Source organism: Capricornis sumatraensis, chromosome X (assembly GCF_032405125.1).
Source record: "Capricornis sumatraensis isolate serow.1 chromosome X, serow.2, whole genome shotgun sequence".
NCBI lineage: Eukaryota > Metazoa > Chordata > Mammalia > Artiodactyla > Bovidae > Capricornis > Capricornis sumatraensis.
In genome coordinates, this window is record NC_091092.1 from 112,558,223 (window position 1) to 112,578,715 (window position 20,493).

Genomic DNA, 20,493 nt, shown 5'->3' on the forward strand with positions numbered 1-20,493 from the left:
AAGCTGAAACATACTTTATTTTTATAAACACATAAAGCTGAAACATACTTTATTTTTATAAACATCATCCTCTAATGAGGCTTCTGCATGCATGGGCAGTTTGAGTCCCATCACCCATTCCCCACACCCTCCTCCCCCCAACTATGTTCCTGGCCACTTAAATAGCTTGAATTGTGTACTAGCTTGGACTAACTATCCATGCATAAGGATTTAACACATTATCTCCTTCCACTTATCAAATAATAACAACAACAATAGAAACCCAAACAATTTATTTTCCCTAATAAGATTAAGTGGTGAGTACCAGCCTAAGGCAGGAATGTTACCAAAAGAGAGTTTTGCAAAAGATTAATTAGTTTTTCCCATGGTAATTAGGGTCAGATTTCCACTGATGTCCATTTTGGCATCTATTTTCTTCACAGTGATATTGAGGGGAATGGACATGGGCAGGGATTGGGGCCCAGAGAGTGAAGAGAGGCAGAGGGAGGATGCAAATCACTTTCAATTAGAAGCAAAAACTGACAGTTACATAAAGGATCAACTGTGGAGTCTTAATCTGAGTTTTAAGGCTTCTGAATAGTTGAAAGTTAAGCTAAACAGTTTTTAAAAATAATATTTATCTTAAGAGTGATGAGTAAGGAAAGATGCTACTTGGCTCTAAGGAGATTTTGCACTAATGAAGAGAGAAAGATATGAACATGTCTAAAGAGTTAATGAAAAATGAGTTACTTGTAGGTGTTCATATATATGTAGACATTAATTTTCAGAGAAATAACTAGCATATTTAAAAGTTCTTATCCTCATATCTGAGCCGAATCAGATTTGTGATAGCTCATTCAAAATAAATGCCTAGTTCGATGTTCTGCAGATCTGTTTATGTCTAGCCTTAGCCATATAAGCCCTGTATTGTAACATTGTTTTAAACATGAAATTAACTATCAAGCTGTCCTACATCAGTGGCACCACTTGGTAGCAAGAATGGGGAACTCTGATCCATGATCTCTTTACTTCTTTCTTCCTCTACCCCAAGGAGAATTGAAAGGGGAAAAATGGTGCTCTCTATTTGGTATTCTGTGTCTTGTTGCTTATAGTTCGATTAATGTGTCAGTCAGAAATACATTTGCTGCAAGTAACAAAACATCTGACTGGTTGTGTCTTAACCACAGAGGGGTTGTTGTTGTTTAATAACAAAAAACCTGGAGACAGTAGAGGGCTAAGGCAGAGTTCAGTGATGGTATCAGAGATCTGGGCCTCTGTTATGCTGTAGCATCTTTAGTGAGTGACCTTTGACCTCCTAGTAGCTTAATGATGGGTGGCCCTCAGGCAGGAAGGAGAAAGGACCTTCTCCAGCTCAGGCTCTTTGTCTTTCATTTTGGAAAAGGAAAACCTTCCCACCAGATACCTTGTTAAGCATTGACCAAAACCATGTCTATCTGGGGCTTCCCTGGTGGCTCAGACAGTAAAGCATCCGCCTGCAATGCAGGAGACCTGGATTTGATCCCTGGAGAAGGAAGATCCTCTGGAAAAGGAAATAGCAACCCACTCTAGTACTCTTGCTTGGAAGAATCCCATGGACGGAGGAGCCTGGTGGGCTACAGTCCATGGGGTCACAAAGAGTTGGACACGACTGAGTGACTTCACTTTCTTTGTTTTCACGTCTGCCTGTCTGCCGCTGGTGGATTAGAGAATTGAGATCCTCCAGACTTTGTAGTGGAAAAAGACTTTGAAAATGAGTATTGAGTGAACCAACCTACAGAATCTGCCACAGCTAGATACAGCTGAGTCATCTTGCTAGATTAACAGGCATTCTCTGTAGATCACCTTTGTTCTTTCTCCTTTTGTTCCAACTCCTTGATCTCTAGGGGAGGTCTTGATATCTTTGTTACGTATGTTTCAAAAGAGAAGCCCAAGCTCAGGCTGTAGTGATTCACCCAGCACAATGGGAAGTGATGTTATTTGAAGAAAAATCACATGTGGTATCAGTGTCACCAGCAGGTTAAACCTGGTGAAATTAGGGAGTTTCCTTTCCGAATCTCATCCAATTCAAACCATTTATTGATCAACAACATCTACTGCCCTTTGGTGTCAGTGATATGAAACACAGCACAATGTTTCCAGAAATCTCCATTCCCTGTCCCATCATTTCTTCCTCAAGTAAAAGAATGAATGATAAAGCTACTTCTAGTTCGTTATCTCTTTCATTTTTACCAGTATTGCTATAGATAGGATTTTTATTGTTTGTTGAGTATTTAAATAAATCTTAAATAAACCTTTGTGAGCTAACTTAGAAGTTAATCACTGTTTCATAAATAACATGGCTTAATGGAAAGTTTTCAAGTTCATTAATCTTAAAAATGTTCAGCTGAATAGTGTATGTCATGATGGAAACTACTTTTGTGTTTGATATATAAAAATTCACAGCTCTGCAGTATGTATTTTTGTCTGTACAAAAGCACGCTCACATAACCAAAGCTTTCTATGTGTATCCTGCTTGGCACATCACAGACACCAAGGAAATACATATTGATTTTTATGTGAGTAAATAATTTATCTTTGTGTTTTTTTCCAGTATTTTAGAAGCCTGAATCTTTTAGCCCTGAGCTTAGGATATACTTAGGCCCACAGTAGATGCTTCAATACATGTGAATTGCTGATTTTAAAATGTTTAAGTAATGGTTGCTTCATGAAAGATAATTGTTAGACTAGTTTCAGATTTTGGTTCTGTCTTCCCATCCGTTCTTGTACTCGTGTATTGAGGCAGTATTTTTAGTGGCACAGTCATTTAGTTTGAATGCATTAGTAAAAGGTGGGACTTAATAGCTGGAAAATTTTGGGAAAACCCAGTAAGAAATGTTTCCACAGCATCATTTGAGTGAAAGCCAGATAGCAGCTAGTTATTGGAGGAACTTGACAGTAAAAACGTTGACATAGACATGAAAAAGAGAGTAAAAGTAAATCTGGGGGGAGGATAGGGAGTGATCTGAGGCAAGACTCGAAAAAGAAATGCCTCCTGGAGCCAAATTGGTGCCTGGGTGGGAACTGGGGCAACCTGAAAAGCTTCTGTTAGGGCTAATTTGGCCTCAGCTTCCCTCATTGACATGCAAGAATGTGAGTCTTTAGGTTCTTCCAGAGAAACAAGACCATGGGAAGTCTACAGGCCTCTGTTGGCCAATCATTCAACAAGTTAAAAAACCATTAGAGGAGCCAAAACCAACCAAATAAAACCAAAAAAACAGTTCTACAGACTAAATTCAGCCAGTTACTGGCCTCGAGTCTATGGTTACTGGAGAAATCATTGAAAGAGATTGTGGTTTGGGGAGAAAGACCATCTGTCAAAATCTTGAGAGATAAGAGTGGAGAAATAAGTAAGCTGAGGTGCAATCAGGGTTGGAATGTTAGAGTGTAGGAAAATCTGGTTGAGCCGTTCTAAAACTGGAAACAAAGATGAGACTAGCATTAAAGGAAATGAGGACATTTGCTGCTGTTTATTTTTATCATGAAAGTAGATTTACCACAAATTCCCTAACCGTGAGAAGGGCCAGTAGATTCGAAATAGGTAGTGTCAACTCTATTACAAAGAAAGTATGGCTTTCCAGCCCCCCACAATTAGGGCACAGATTTTTCTTTAAACTGTGAAGTTGGTTGTATGAAAAATTGTACAAAGGAATAAAAATCAAGTCACACTGGATCATTTTTAAATGTCTCACATGTATTATAAAGTGCAAAATGTAATTAAGCTGTCTCTGCTCTGGAGACTCTGCGAAGTGTGTTCATTTATGAAGAGAGTGTGGAAAGGTTGGTTAATTAGCAGAGTTTAGAACAGAGTTGAAGGAGACTGGGCTAATTTTAGAAGTTTGTATAGTTCTGACGGTTGTGTGGGTTAGTTGAGTTGCCCCATGTTAGACTTGAGGAACTCAGGCGAGACCAGTGACTGAAGGTTCTGAGACAGAGAAAGGTAATAATACCATTCATCCCAGTGATGTGTGGGGACTGTGTGACTGTTAGTCTCTCTTCAAGAAGGAGACCAGAGGGACTTCCTTAGTGGATAGGAGTCCGCCTACCAGTGCAGGGGACACAGGTTTGATCCCTAGTCTGGGAAGATTCCACATGCTGGAGGGCAACTAAGCCTATGAGCCACAACTACTGAGCCCGCCATCCACAACATGAGAAGCCCAAGCACCAACTAGAGAGAGGAGCCCCCACTCGGTGCAGCTAGAGAAAAGTGCTGAGCAGCCATGAAGACCCAGAACAGCCAAAAAAGAAAATGTTAAAAAAAAAAAAAAAGGAAACCAGAAGGAAAGAGCTTTGGCTTGATTTTGGCTCAGTTCAGTTGCTCAGTCATGTCCAACTCTTTGTGACACCATGAACTTCAGCATACCAGGCCTCCCTGTCCATCACCAACTCCCAGAGCTTACTCAAACTCATGTCCATAGAGTCGGTGATGCTATCCAGCCATCTCATCCTCTGTCGTTCCCTTCTCCTCCTGCCCTCAATCTTTCCCAGCATCAAGGTCTTTTCAGATGAGTCAGCTCTTTGCATCAGGTGGCCAAAGTATTGGAGTTTCAGCTTCAGCATCAGTCCTTCTAATAAATACTCAGGACTGATTTCCTTTAGGATGGACTGGCTGGATCTCCTTGCAGATTGGCTTGATTTAGTGTGGTTCTAATTGGGGCATGAAGCAGATGACAGGGAAGGCTGATCAGAGAAGGAGGGTCAGTTTAGAGACCTTGCTGATTGACGCTCCTTCTGGCTGATGGTAAGGATGGCAAATAAGGAAGTGCTTAGCTAGAAAAGCTTTTCCAGTGGCTTGACTGAAGGAGAAATGGCACAGTCTGGAATTAGGGAGTAGGGTTTACGTTCTTTGAGTGTGCTGCCACGGCACTCGACCCCTCTGTTTTCAGGGCCTTACCTCACTCCCAGGTTTAGTTACTCCTGCTGCCTCCACGTCTGGTGCACCTTTTTCTGAGATTAACCCTCCAGCCTCCTGGCAGGGTGAAGCAGGGGGAGACTGGGATGCTTGGCCCACCTCACATGAATTTAAGCTTGGAATTTCTCCCAAATCAGCTACCATCCGGTCACCTTCTGAGCTTCTGAGGCCCTAGAGCTCTGATCTCTTGTTGTCTCGTCTCCAGTTTTGTTTCTTTTCTTTTAGGTAGATGTCAATCTCCATTCTTTTTTCTGTCATCCTAGTAGTTTCAGAAATGAGAAATAAATGACTCTGTTCCATCTGCCACGTTTACCTGGAAGTTCTGAGACCTAGTTCCTTACCGATGATATGCAGGGCCCTACAGGGCCCCTGCCGCTGTCTACCTGGTAGGTCTTAGTTGGGGCCATTCTTCATCAGCCTGGGCTTTCTTAGGAGTCTTAATGGTCCACAGTCTTTTCTGCTGAAGAGCTTTTTTCAAACGTGCTGACTTTCATCTTGCTTTGCTCTTCCTACTCTTCACATAGCCAACTCCCATCACTCTTCATCTCTTTGCTTAAATGTCACTTTCTCAGAGAGGCCTTCCTGGCCTGTGTCTCCCTCTGTCCTAACTCTCAATAAGCATTGAAAGGATAGGTGAAAGGATGATGATTAGATGGATGTCTTTATTTTTTACCTTGAGTAACATTGGTGTATAACATTATGAGTTTCAAGTGCACAGCATTGTATTTCTACTTCTGTATACCCTACCCTACGTACTCATCCCCCCAAATTTAGTTTCTGTCTGCTACCATACTGGTTGATCTTCTTAGCTCATTTTGCCCTGTCCCCCCCTTGCCTTCTACTAACCACTACCCTGTTCTCTGTACCTGTACATTTGTTTTTATTTGGTGGATGTCTTTTAAAGAGCTGTAAACTGGTTTAGCCTAAACAGTCTTTTTGAATCAATATTATTTTTTAATACATTTTTCTGGTGGCCAGGGTTTGAGAGTTGGAGCCCAGACCCTTTCTGATCTGAAACTTAAGTAAAAGGAACATGGCGCAGCAGTGTCCACATGAGTCTCTTCTCCATTATCGGGGGTGGAGGGGGGAGAATTCGGGCCCAGAAATGGTATTTAAGATACACGGTTTCCCCCCCACCCCCTCCCCCAAGAACTTTACATTGGCCATTTGTTACAGAAACTGCTTGCTCAACAAACCTTTTACCAGAGCAGCAAACAAGAAGCAAAGCTCATTTTAATTTCTGCTCTTCCAGGAGCACAGTGTTGCTAAGAAATAGTAAGATTGTGCTGAGGAAGGCCAAGTGAGATGCAGGAGCCAGAAAGGTCTTGAACAACCCACAGTCAGGATTTCATGCTATCTTTTATTTCACAGTTGAACTTCCTTATTTTTTATTTGGTTTGGTTTGTTTCTCTCCTTCAGAATTCTAAGTCTTCTAACATTTGTGTGACCCTGGGTCCTTTATTGCTTCTCTTCATTTTTCAGAGAAAAAGAATTCTAGAGAGTAACTGGTAGTGAATAATACTGTTTCTCATCTGGAAGCATCACTTGATAGGAATTATAAGTTCACAGACTCGACTTTCTCTGAGTTATGCAAGTATGAATGTGTCATTCCTGTTTATCTCTCTGTAGGTTTATTTTTTTCCCCATTTAAGTAAAGTTCAGTGTTGAGGATGAGGTTTAAAGGAGTTTAGATTTTAAAAGGCCTCTAATATATCTAAAAAATTATAAGACCATCATGTGTTAATGTACCTCTTCTCTCTCAGCTAATTCTTTCAAGATATGTTGCAAAAATCTCCTGTGTTGTTGAAGAGTTTTGAAGACTTCCCCATAATTCTACATTGTACTCTAAAACGTCTGAAGCCTAGACATCTTGATTCAATTTGCTTTCAGGCCAGACTTGGTTGAAATTACTCCATTAGTCTCAAGCCTTATAAAGACTTATCTATGGTTCTTGTCTGTCCTAGTGACTTTGAGCTGGCAAGAATAATGCTTACTGTGTGGAGAGTCCATTCGTCTATAGGAATAGTGAGGCTGGGGGATTGGAGATATATTATTATATTTTAAAATCTTTAATTTTTTTTTTTTTGGCCACACCACTCAGCTTGTGGGATCTTAGTTTCCTAACCAGAAATTGAACCCTGGCCCTTGGCAGTGAGCATACAGTTGTAACCACTGGACCACCAGGGAATTCCCCAAATCACCCACCTTTGTATATTAGAAGGGGCATGAGAGGAGACTACCTTGTTTTGGCATCTTTAGAAAATTTGAAAACTGATTAAAACAGATAGGCAGTAGTAGTTTAATTCACATTGTATGCAAACAACTGAAGTTGGAACTATTCAAAAAAACATCATAATTCCTCTAAACTTTATTTTTCACTCATGATCACCGGAGTGATTTGGCAAACGGAGTTGATTGGAAACAAAGACCACACCACTCATTTATCTGTTGGAATAATCTTGAGCCATCCAGCTCTTTCCACTCATTACACTTATGGGGGTCATTGTCATTCTTTCTATCTAATAGATAAACAAACATACTAAAACTTTGGGCCTTTCTAAAAAGTGCTCACAAGCTACTGGAAAGTTGGACCAAAATACTGGTTGCTTTAAATTCTGGACCTCAGTTCATTCCTTGGTAGCAGGTTTTTGAAGTATGATGAAAAGGTAGAAACCAGCTGTAAAATTAAAGTGAGGGGGCTTAATGTTTTATTTCTAGAATACTTTCCAAATTCTCCCCTGACTTTAAAATGCTGAGGTGTTTTTCAGTCTTTTTGCAAGAGCATGTCCAACAGTGTGTAGATTTATGGCTCAGACTTGATCGGTCATTCCTCTTTTCTGGTGAATTTGACACCTTCCACCACTACCCTCCACAGAACGAAAGTGAAAGTTATATGACAGAAGTGAAGTGAAGTCGCTCAGGTGTCCGACTCTTTGCAACCCCATGCAACTGTAGGCTCCTCCATCTATGGGATTTTCTAGGCAAGGATAGTGGGTTGCCATTTCCTTCTCCAGGAGATCTTCCCAACCCACGGATTGAACTCGGGCCTCCAGCATTGTAGGCAGATGCTTTACAGTCTAAGCCACCAGGGAAGAAACACTTAGCATAGTCAAGGGAAATTCATTGGCATAAAAAAGGTGCAACAAAACCTGTTTGTTGTCTGTTCTGTGCCTCACAGTAAAAGCCAAATGGACCATCACTTTAGTAGCTGGTGATCCAACTTGAGAGGGTAGATGATGTAATCGTTCCCCTTGTTCCTTGAGTTTCTAGCTTTCTCCATTTTTAGATCAGAACCAGCCCTGGATAAAATAAATCATGAAGAAGAGGCATGTACAGTTCAGCATGTTGAGTGCCCTGAAGTGTGCTTCCTACCAACTGCCATGCAGACATGGTCTTGGGTAGTCTCACGCTTCTCCACTTCTCGAGTTCTGGTTGTGAGAGCTAGTGAGCTCCTCACAGCTTGGGCCAGAGTCCTGGAAAGCCAGCTCCCGGGGAAAGTGGAGGCTGGCCTCCCATGGGGGATGGGCACCAGGACTTGAAGCTATATTTCACATGCATACTTTAGCTATGTGATCAGCCCTAGCCTCAGCTCAGAACCGTGTCACAGAGTCTGCAGCTGTACCGCATCTTGAGGTTTCAGTGTGTGTCCTCCACATTTTCACAAGGTGGCGGCGACCAGCTGTAAGCCAGAGGGAATGGTGCTGCCAATTCCTAGCAAAACATGCGGATTCAGACAACACAGATGGTTCTCTCTCTGGAGTAGGACTTTTTAAGGAAACCAGAACTCCGTTGAAATTCACTGATGGTTACTGGATATAAATCTATAAATCTGCATGGCTTCTGTCACAGTATGATGAAAACTAGATGTTTTCCCTGTTCCCGTCTTGTGGTACTCCTGAATCACTGTGTGCTCATTAGTTGGACCATGCTACATGGAAAACTGGCGGCAGAAGGCTTGTTCTCTGCATTGTGTTGGAGGGTATGCTTGAAAGGGTGTCACAGTGGATCGACTCCAGGCAGAATGTGCCATATTTAGAAGGATTTGAAAGGGAAGAATGTTTGAACTGCTTTAGGGAAGCTGAGAGTGCTGCTGGAGCAAGAATGTTCCAGATGCTTGTCTCTGATAGTATTCTACCATGAGCCACACCCTGAAAGAATCACATCATCCTTGCCTCTCCCACTTGGATCTCTAGCTCCTGGAATTTGCCAATTCTTGAGGGTTGGATGGAGCTTCTGACCTTATTTAGACCACTTATTCTGAATTCTGAATTACACCTTGGAAAATCAGAAAGAGGGTAAGACACCTCTAATTTATTTTATTAGTGTTCATCATAAACAAGAGACCCGCAAATATAATCTAGAGATGAGGTTTTGGTCTAATTGACTATAATGGTCATTAAATAATCCACAAGCCCACAGAATGGAATGTAGAAAGATAGAAAAACAAAAGACAACACAGTTCTCTATACAGAGTTTATACTTGAACTTTTAACATGAAACAAGAAACTGTATTAAAATGTATAATTAAAGACTCATTTGAGGGCTTCCCTGGTGGCTCAGTGGTAAAGAATCTGCCTGCAGTGCAAGAGACTGGGGTTCAGTCCCTGGGTGGGGAAGATCCCCTGCAGGAGGAAATAGCACCCATTGCAGTATTCTTGCCTGGAGAAGTCCATGGACAGAGAAGCCTGGCAGGCTACAGTCTATGAGATTGCAAAGAGTCGGACACAAGCTAGCGACTAAACAACAAAGACTCAATTATACCTGAAGGTACAGGTGAATCACCTGGGGATCTTGTTAAAATGTTGATTCTGGGTCACAGAGCTGGGTGGGGCCTGGGGTTCTGCATTTCTAAAAAGGTCAGAAGAGATGCTGATGCCATTGTTTCCTCAAATCATAATTGGGGTAAAATGGATCTGCCCAGGTTCTCTTGGGTCAATAGGTGTTGGGAGCCACTGTGGTTATACAGAGGTGTGGGCTGCCTTCTTAGCTATATCTTGGCTACCAGTTTCTAACCAAAGCAGATCTTAGAACAAGCTTTGTCACCTATGAACACTTACTAGTCACAGAGCAGAAAACAGTTTTAAAGCCCATGCCTAAGACTTCATGAAGTCCCAACTCTGCCTTTTGAGAGCTTTGCACTAGAGCCTCGCAATCCACATCTGTCACGGTCCTTAACACGATGGTTCTAAAGTGTGGTCCCTGGACCAGCAGCATCAGCAGTGACATAGAAACATGTTAAAATGCAGATTCTCAGGCCCGCTGTAGATCTGAAGAATCAGAAAATCTGCACGTGGGGCCTGGGAATCCGGGTTTTTAACCAGCCCTCCAGGTGTATCTGATATACACTCAAGTTGGTGAACCACTGCTACAACAGCAGGATTCTGTCAGCCGTCTAATTGAATTCAGGCAACCAAGAGTCCCAGAACTACAGCTGGAGCTCTTGGAATCCAGCCTACCACACCACTTTGAAAGGTAGAGGGCCTGCTAGATTCTTCTCACACCCCATTAACGTAAGGGCAGGGCATGTTTCTAAACCCTTTGCAGCAGTCCTTGTATTTTGTAAACTATGAATATCACTAACACAAGCCCCTCTCACATTAATTAGGATCCTAGATGTATTAATAGGATTTTAGGTGTAACATGAGCTAAATATAACTGAGGCTTTTACAGTGGCAGCCTCTGCAGTGAGGGTTTTTGATTAATTGCTAGCCAGCCACCCCTGGAGTGTGCTTTCCTGATTAAGAAAACTGACCGCCTCTGCAGCATAGCTAAGCTAACACACACATACATCATTCTACACTGTCCAGGGGAGGATTTCTTTTTAACTCTTAAAATCTACTTTATTAAGGCATTTGTTGTTGTTCATTCACTATGTTGTGTCAGACTCTTTGTAACCCCATGGACTGTAGCACAATAGCCTTCCCTGTCTTTTGCGATCTCCCAAAGCTTGCTCAAACTCATGTCTGTTGAGTCGGTGATGCCATCCAGCCATCTCATCCTCTGTCACCCCCTTTTCCTCCTGCCCTCAGTCTTTCCCAGCATCAGGATCTTTTCCAGTGAGTCAGCTTTTCACATCAGGAAGCCAAAGTATCGGAACTTCAGTATCAGTCCTTCCAATCAATATTCAGGGTTGATTTCCTTTAGGATTGACTGGTTTGATCTCCTTGCAGTCCAAGGGACTCTCAAGAGTCTTCTCCAGCACCACAGTTTGAAAGCATCAATTCTTTGGTGCTCAGCCTTCTTTATGGCCCAACTCTCATATCCATACAAGGCATACATAAATACAATAAAGTGTATATACTCTCAAGGGACCTTCATAACAATCAAGATAAATATCATTTTAATCACGTTAAAAAATAGCCTTGGGTTCTTTTCAGTTAGTTACCCACCCCCTCCCCACTCCTGGCTACCATCTACCTGCTTTCTGTCAGTATAGGTGAGATTAACCTGTTCTAGGATTTCATATAAATGGAATCAAACAGTATATTTTTTTTTACTCTTTGTGTTGTTACCCAGGGTAACATTTTTCAAATCGGCTCACATTGTTGCATTATCAGTAGTTATTTCCTCTTTATTACAGAGTAGAATTCCCACTGTGTGTCTGTACCACAATTTGTTTATTCATTCTACTATAGTTTTCTTTCCAGTTTTTGGCTCTTACGGATGAAGGCTACTCTGGGCATTCACATAGACATCTTTTTGTGACATGTCTTTATTTCTTTGGGGTGACTATTTAGGAGTAGATTTTTGGGTAATAAGATGTTTGTGTAATTTCATGAGAAATTGCTAACCTGATTTTCCAAAGTAGTCATTCTGTTTTATATTCCCACCAACAGTGTATGAGAGAGAGTTCCAGTTGCTCCACATCCTTGCCACCATTTAGTATTGTCTGTTTCTTGGCATTTATGTTGGATATTTGAAAGTAAATTGCAGACCTTGCTTTTCTTTCCACTAATTTCATTTTAGCTTGTTACATTTGATCTCTTCAAAGACCATCAATCTAATAATGTTGACCCATCAACATGGATATGGATTAAATTATTTCCCTTTCCTAATCTCCAGTTAGAATTGGGTCTGTGGGTGCCATTTGTTTATGGTTATTCGTCATGTTTGCCAGTATTTTTTTTCCATTCTTTTATTCATTCAGTTTGTCAGAGTCCCTGAGCTGTATTAGACCTGCTTCCTCAGAGAACAGTTGTATGTTAAGTCACCAGGAAATACAACAGAGGTTGGGGACAGGGTATTGGTCTTCAAGGAGCTTTTTGGAGTTGGGTTTATGAAACATAAATGCACAAAAATACAAGAAAAGAAATATAGTTTGGTGTATATCATGACTTATGCAAAATTCAGTAAGGGCATAATGTAATAGAGATTTCTGCTAGGTGAGATGATTTGGGGCTTAATAGACAAGTGACAGTAGAAACCACTGTAGCAGAAATTGTTGAGTTGTTAATCCGTGCAGAATAATAGAATGATTGCACCTTATTATATAAAGCTAAATGTAATCCCAATGTTTTTCACTTGATTTTTAAAAAAATATAGCAGTGTCTTTTATTAGTACAGAATATGGACAGAAACAAATATCCATCCTGATATGGATTTGTAACTTTTCTTATTGATATCTGATATCATTTTTGTATATTTAACATACATCCAAATTTTTGATCAGCAAACATTTCTGATTAGTAAATGTGTGTGTGTGTGTGTGCACACACAAATTTGTGAACTTCTTTTTAAACCAGCTGTCTTTTATCCTGTCTTTGCCAACTTGTGTACTTTTTAAATAAATGTGGAAGAGTGAAATAGAAGGAATCTGTGGAATCAGGCAGACCTAAACCTGGATGAGAGTTAACTTTGCCAATTATATTTTAAAATGCATCTCACACACAGACACATACACATGTTAAATAAGAAATGTTCCAAATGTTAACAGTGCACATCTTTGTGTAGTGAGATTATAGATGATTTATTTACTTGATTCCATGCTTTCCTTTAATTTCTTTGTTTTCCACAGCGAGCATGTATAACTTTGATAATTAGAAAAAATGTTATATGCCAACTTGATTGTTTGCTAAATTCTCATAGCTAGTCCAATGATGTATTCCCTGTTCTTTTTAATCTTATGTTGCTCATGACCAAGAGGGGTGGGATTCAGGGGAGAGGGAAGAAGGTCCAAGAGGGAGGAGATACATGTATATGTGTGCATTCTTAGTCTCTCAGTCGAGTCTGATTCTTTGCAACCCTATGAACCATAGCCCGCCAGGCTCCTCTGACCGTGGAATTCTCCAGGCAAAGATACTGGAGTGCATAGCCATGCCCTTCTCCAGGGGATCTTCTCAACCCAGGAACCTGTGACTCCTGCATTGCAGGCAGACTTTTTACCATCAGAGCTACCAGGGATATACCTGGTTCATATACCTGGTTCACTTTGTTGTTCAGCAGAAACGAACATAGCATTATAAAGCAATTATACTCCAATAAAAAAATTAAATAACAGGAAAAACATTTTAAATCTTGCATAGCAAAGATTCACTACAACAGAACCAAGATTACAGTCTAGAAAATAAATACGTGTCCCTCTATTCTCTCTTGGGAACAAGAACTACATGAGCACCCTGCAGGTTATGCCACTGTTGTCCCTCAAAGAACTTAGCTTTCCTGATTGTCAAAGAGTAAAAAGACTTTTTTTTTTTTTTTCCCCTTCCCCACATTGACAGAATTTCACCTTTCCAAAATTGGGACATATACAAGAGATTTTTTTTTTCCTAGCCTTTTGTTGGCAGATCATTGGGAGCTTATCTGTGTTATTTGATGAAATAACAAATGATCTTTGTTTTCTCCCTTTCTTCTTCAGCTGACCTGAATAATGTCAGGTTCTCAGCTTATAGGACTGCGATGAAACTCCGAAGACTGCAGAAGGCCCTGTGCTGTGAGTATTAACCAGTGCTTGAAATACTTGATAGTTACTCTTTGCTTTAAAAAAAAATGATTGGGGTATTTGCTCTTGAGGAGGGGAGAAATAGCTCTCTTAAGTCTAGTTGTAACATAGAATTCATTTTTTTTCGAATCTTTTTGGCTTAGTGTACATCTAGATTGGGGCTTTTCTGATTGCTCAGTTCTAGGGCTTCCCTGGTAGCTCAGCTGGTAAAGAATCCACCTGCAGTGTGGGAGACCTGGGCATCTAGATTACTCTGTCACATTGTTGAGAATCATTCTTGTCACCATTTCTCAGCTACTGATGTTGAATTGATAAGAGACTGATCATTTTTATTTTCTAATGTATGCACTGGCATCCAGAATTATCTTTGTGAAACGTGAATTATCTCCCCCATTCCACCTTTATTTCTTCTTAGAAAATGTGTTTAATGTTTGAAGTATTAGCACTCGGTTGCCTTAGCCAACCAAAGCACAGAGATGTGTATTGTTTTTTAGCTTGAATGCTAATGTTGAGATCAATGCTGTCATAGAAGAATGATGACAAGGTTGTTTTTCTGCTTTTGCTAAATAGCATGCCTCAGTGGGAAAAAAAATCCCAGAGTGTCATACAACACTCTCGGTTCATTAAAGAGTTTATGTAACTGTTACTAAGTTATTGAGAGCCTGTGTATGCTGATGATGTGAGCATGAAATAGGCACTGATGGAACCCATAGTCTAATGAGGGACACACAGGGTATCCAGAAGTCTACAGTCATAGGTAAACATATATAAGATCATCAGGAACCTCTACAATCTGTTTTTTTTTTTTTTTTTGAAAGCAATGAGATTGCCTCTATTAAGGCTTTATGGGCACCTGAGAAAAAGTGAAAGGACAATTTGAATGTTCTATATTGAGTCACATGACAGTGGGTGGGGTACCATGAGAACAGCTAGTAGTGGGGGTGAGGTGCTGAGAAGATTTGCTTGAAGAGCCACGTGAGTCCAGAAAGGTAAGTAGAGTTCAGTCTGGGAGGAGCGTTCTCATCAGAAGGCAGAGCGTGTGTTGAGGCATGGGGTCCAGAGATGCACTCAGGAACTGAAAATGCCACAGCATGATAAAACACAGGAGCTCCAGGAAGGGGCTGTGGTGAAATATTCGGCTGGAGCCAGGCAGACTTTGAAAGGTTTTTACACTTAAGTTACACAGGGTGGGAAGGAGAGGGTGGGATGAATTGAGAGACTAGTATTGAAACATATACATCACCATATGTAAGCGAAATGGCCGATGGGAATTTGCTGTGTGACACAGGGAGCTCAGACCAGTGCTCTGTGATATCCCAGAGGAGTGGGTTGGGGTGGGAGGTGGGAGGGAGATTCAAGAGGGAGGGGACATATGTATACCTATGGCTGATTCATGTTGATGGATGGCAGAAACCATCACAATATTGTAATGCAATTATCCTCTAATTACAAAAAACTTAAAAGAATGTAGAAATCAGTGGGGAGCCATGTAGTGGGATAGCGTGTTGAGATTGTCATTTAGGAAGATGACTCTGGCTGTGGAATAGAGCCTGAATCAGTGCTGGGGATGGGGGTTGGTGCAGGGAGGTGTGGGGGCATACCCCTGCAGGGGAAGAAACTTGGCATGCAGTTTCCATCCTCTAAACCAGCAGTCTGGTAGCCTGCATTGACAGAGTAGGAATGGAGAAAACTGGGAGGACTTAAGAAATACAAGGTGGAATTGATAGGCCTTAGAGACAAGTTTGACATGCCTGGTGAGGATAGATCAAGGAAGACACTCAGGTGCTCAACTGAGATGAACAGTGGGCCTGCTGGCAGAGTTGGCCATATACACATAGCTGTGGTGCTCAGGAGAAACAGATGAGCAACATTTAGGAGTTATGAGTGTGCAGATGCCTAAGGAGAGGGAAAGTAACAAGAAAACAATATTTGAGACCAAGAGTGACCCTTGTACAGAGGGGACTACAAAGGAACACACACATAGTACCGCATACTATGCGGGCAGGAAGAAGGGGCCCACCAACAGGCTCAGATGCTGCTGGAAGCTCAGGAGGAAGTGGGCCCAAGTGTCCATTGGGTTGAGCAACAAGGAGGTCCTCAAGAACTTGGGTGAGATTTTAGGGGAGATGGTGTGGGAGGTGAAGGGGGCTTGGAAGTCAACAAAAAGTAGGGATGTAGAGAAAGTTGGTTGAGACGATTCTTGGAGAAAGGTTGTGAAGGGAAGCGGGGCAGTCATTAGCCGGAAGGGGCGGAGGAGTTAATGGAGGGTACATGCATTTAGACTGAGAGAAGCCTGAGTCTATTTCAATGAGTATTAGAAGACAGAACAAAATGGACATTGTTGATGGAAGAGGAGATAATAAAACATGTGAGTCCTGGGAGGATGGGAGAAGATAACTCAGGGCCCATGAGAAGGAAGATGGCGCCTGTCTTCCAAGGTAGTGAGTAGGGTGAGGAGAGGATGTGAGCAGGGCCAGGTAACTGAGGAGACCTGGGGGAGGCAGGCGAGGGATGCCCATGGACAGGGCTCCATTTTTGGCATGAAGGTGGAGGAGAGTTCCTGGGCTGCAGTTAACAGCAGAAAGTCAAGGTCATCCTTACCTCTGTGGCCAGGGAGAGGGTTATTTTGGAAAGCAGCATCTTGGAGCCCAGAATCGGCTGAGTGTTTCAGAGCTGCACCCATCCTCGAGGGAATTTCTCCAGGAGCTGGATGATTCTGTTCCAGGTGGGCAGAGGCCACCTGGGCAAGAGAAATAAGGATCTGATCAAAAGAGGGGGTAAGTGGTTGGAATGCTGTCTGCTCAGTCCACGTTGGGCAGAAGAAGCTGGGAATTCAGGTGGAAGCTGGTAATTAGGAGGTAGTGTGGTCAAGTGGCCAACAAATGCTTCAGGGAGGTAGAGGAAGAGATTGTGTGGAAGTGACTGGAAGGCCAAGAAGTTGTGGTCAGACGGCAGCAAAGCTCAGCAGGTTTTCGGAAGTGGAACAGGTCAGGTGATTGGCTCTAGGACATGACCATTTGCATAGGTGGTAGAGGTGGACCAGATGTCAGTTTCCCTGCAGCTGAAATAGGAGCTTAAGGAACAGAATGGCTAGAGTGACACACGAGTTATGATGGCCAATATTGAAATCACCCCAAATTGGACCCAAACTGGACCAAACTGAACCTAGTTCATGGCGGAGAGCTGCGAACCCTGGCAACTGAAACTTTGGGAATGAAGGTATCTGATCAGGGGGTCTGCAGAAGCTAGCAGGAAGATGGTCAAGGAGTGTTGTTGGCATGTGATTTTCTGCATGGTGATGGAGAAGACATGGTTTAGAAACAAAATTGTTTGGAAGGAGAGAATAGGTCTGTCCTCTTTATCTTGATCTCTCCAGAGCTCAGCACAAAGCCTGGCACCGAGAAGGGCTTAATCTGTTTTCATGGAATGGATGTGTGAATGAAAGGAGATTTGGGCTTCCATTTCCATATAGGTTAGACTCTGAAGCTGTCACTTTTCAGCTATATAACTGCTATGCTTAAGTGGTTTTTAGAGGACTCCCTGGGCCTATGATTCCCGTAGGGACCTGTTGAATGTACCAGAGCTGGAAAGAGGTAATTTGGGGTGGGGGAGTCAGAGGCCGGGTGGATACAGTCTTCTGCCTCTTTTTCATCTTCTGTCTCTGCCCCATCCCAGAGGTAGTGCCACCCACTGAGAAAGGGACGACTGTGAAATGGCTACTGTAGAGTGCTATGGTGTACAGTCCCGTGAGACCCTAAAAGTTCAGTAGAGATAATATGTTGTGCCAGGTCATACTATGAAAAAGCCCCCAAACTGACTAGATTGGACCACCCTTTCCATTACTGTTCCTCTCAGATTTAGGCATTATTCAGTTCTCCTGTCAAACAGTCTTTCCATTCATGAGTGTGCCTCACTGTCTGTCATCTCACTGTATGTTAAAACTTCCAATAAACATGGGACAAATGGGGGAATCTGATATTATAAAACATTTTGGCCACGAGTGGTTATGACCTCATAACAAAGTTAAGCTCTGAACGTAGAATGTAAAATTTTCACTTTTCAACTACTGTGCAACTCTCGGCACTTCCTTTCTCAGCGTTACTTTTCTCATTTTTGAAAAAGATTTAGGCACGGCAAAATGAGGGTGTATTTATCTAAATTAAGTGCTGGATTCTCAGGAATGGTAGAAGGGTTCCACGTGGAGTGTGAATACAGAATGAAGAGCTCACCTATCCTTTTATTATTGAAAACATGCATGATCGCATTACTTAACTGTTCAGTAGATTATTTCAGAATTTCCTTTTAATTTTAGATATGCTTTGGTTTCCCTTCCGGCCTTTTCATCATTTCTATGTCTGTAAAGCCATGATAAAGAGCTATTGTCTGGGGTCAGAAAACAAAACTTGTCCTGGCTAGCTTTTCCAACTGAAGGTCGTTTCCACTAACTCTTACTTTAATGAAAATTAATGATGTTATCTCAATGATTTTCTGATGCCAGTTAAGAGTTTGAATTACAGATACCTTAGAAAATATGCCATGCTGCTGCCATTAAGCACTTAGTCTTAATATTTTTTCACTGTACCATCAAAGCTTCAATACTGCAGAAACCTGAATACCACAATGTTATCCGCTATAGAGAGTTTGCTGTTTAAGTCCAGAGCGTCATCATTGGTCTATAATGTCCCCAGTTTGTAATCGGTTTAATGTTGCGTGACCCTGTACTGCCTTTCAAGGCATTGTGAATGAAAATTAAACTTGACAGAAAAGCAGAAACAAAGAGAAAATCTGGGTAAGATGGATTTATAAGCCGGTTCCTATGGCTGATAACCCATTGAAAGTTATAAAGAAGATAATCTGAGTTTTTTCTTTCTCCTACTGTGGTTCTCATGACATCCTATAGGTTTGTGGCATCTAAAATTAAAAATATAGCCAACTTCTAAGAGCAGAAATAAAAAAAGGCACTTAACAAAACCCGTGTATTTAGTTTATTAGTGTGTGGTGGGTTGGAGAGAGCCCAAACCATAGGGCTAAATATACTGCAGTGGATAAATGTGACAGATACTCTGCAAACAAGAAATAGAGAACAATTTGCTTCTGTTCGGCAACTAAATCACACAGTGGAGAAATTTTCTACTGCCTGGAATTGTCTGAATAGAGGCACAATTGCCAGACTCATCCTTCCCACAAGACAGCTTAAAAAGGTGCTCCTTCTGGACCCAGGCACCTCACCTTTGGTGAATGTACAGAAAGGTGGCATCAGATAGGGTTTGGTTGCTAAAAACTGAGAGGACCCACCACGTAACATGGCTTACAAATAAATCTACAGTCTCTACAGTCTCCTGTAGGAAAAGGTTACATACAGGCAACAGTGACAGTCAGGATATGCCTCCATGCCTCCATGGCCACTGACTGCCTCACAGCATGAGAACCTGAGAGGCCAGTGTAATTATTTGGTCCCTTTTCTGCAAAAAATTGGTTCCCACATACCATGTATTATTGGGTTGACCAAAAAGTTCATTAGGGTTTTCCCAGAAGATGGTTCAGAGAAACCTGAATGAACTTTTTGGATCAGCCCAATATTGGGGGCTTCCCAGGTAGTTCAGCTGGTAAAGAATCTGCCTGCTATGCAGAAGACCCCGATTCGATTCCTGGGTCAGGGAGTTCCCTTGTAGGAGGGATAGGCTACCCATTCCAGTATTCTTGAGTTTCTCTGGTGGATCAGATGGTAAAGAATCCACCTGCAATGTGGGAAACCTGGGTTTGATCCCTGGGTTGGGAAGATCCCCTGAAGAAGGGCATGACAACCCACTCCAGTGTTCTTGCCTGGAGAATCCCCATGGACAGAGGAGCCTGGCAGGCTATAGTCCAGGGGGTTGCAAAGAGCTGGATATGACTGAGCAACTGAGCACAGCACAAAATTTTGGAGGAAGCCAAGGTCTCTGTTGTTTCAGAATTCAAAATATCTTGAGGACAGAGCCAAACTCACTTTCTCTGCTTCCGTGGTTTGATAGTACCAGTGCCCAAGGAAAGGGGATACCCATAATAGGAGCCATCTTGGGCTTCCCTGGTGCCTCAGACAGTAAAGAATCCACCTACAATGCAAGAGATGCAGGTTTGATCCCTGTGTCTGGAAGATCCCCTGGAGAAGGACATGGCAACACACTCCAGTATTCTTGCCTGGGAAATCCCATGGACAGAGGAGTCTGGTGGGCTATAGTCAGTCCATGTGCTCACAAAGAGTCAGACACAACTGAGCAACTAACACATGTTCTCTCCCACTGTACTCCTGCTTGAAATGTGTCCAGCACCAGGAGTTACTAAGGAATGTGTCCAGCACCAGGAGTTACTAAGGAAAAGAAGGGTGAGTTCTCAGCCACGATACTCGTGCTGTTAAGGAGAACCTTGGAGGTTCCACTCTCCAGTTATTGTTGCTTCCATTTCTAGTTTCCATCCTTCTCTTTCCTCCTGGATTTGGAGTCCCTTGATGTGTTCTTTTTGCACTAGGAGATCTCTTCCATCAATTTCTCTTTTCTCACTCAAAGAAAATTCTGCCTGGCCAGGTAGTCCTCTCCCAACTCCTAATTCTCCTCAGGTTCTTTTATTTTAAGGGCCCCCTGCTCTTTGGTCC

The 20,493-nt window shown here is 42.1% G+C and overlaps 1 protein-coding gene across 3 annotated transcripts in view; it reads left to right on the forward strand.

Annotated features, from left to right (window-relative positions):
* Positions 1 to 20,493, forward strand: part of DMD (dystrophin) — a 1,795,368-nt gene that overhangs the window by 1,666,993 nt on the left and 107,882 nt on the right. For all 3 annotated transcript variants that reach the window (XM_068961890.1, XM_068961891.1, XM_068961892.1), the window contains one exon: positions 13,782 to 13,856. In XM_068961890.1, the coding sequence (XP_068817991.1) occupies positions 13,782 to 13,856 (75 nt within the window). The remainder of the gene's footprint in view (positions 1 to 13,781; positions 13,857 to 20,493) is intronic.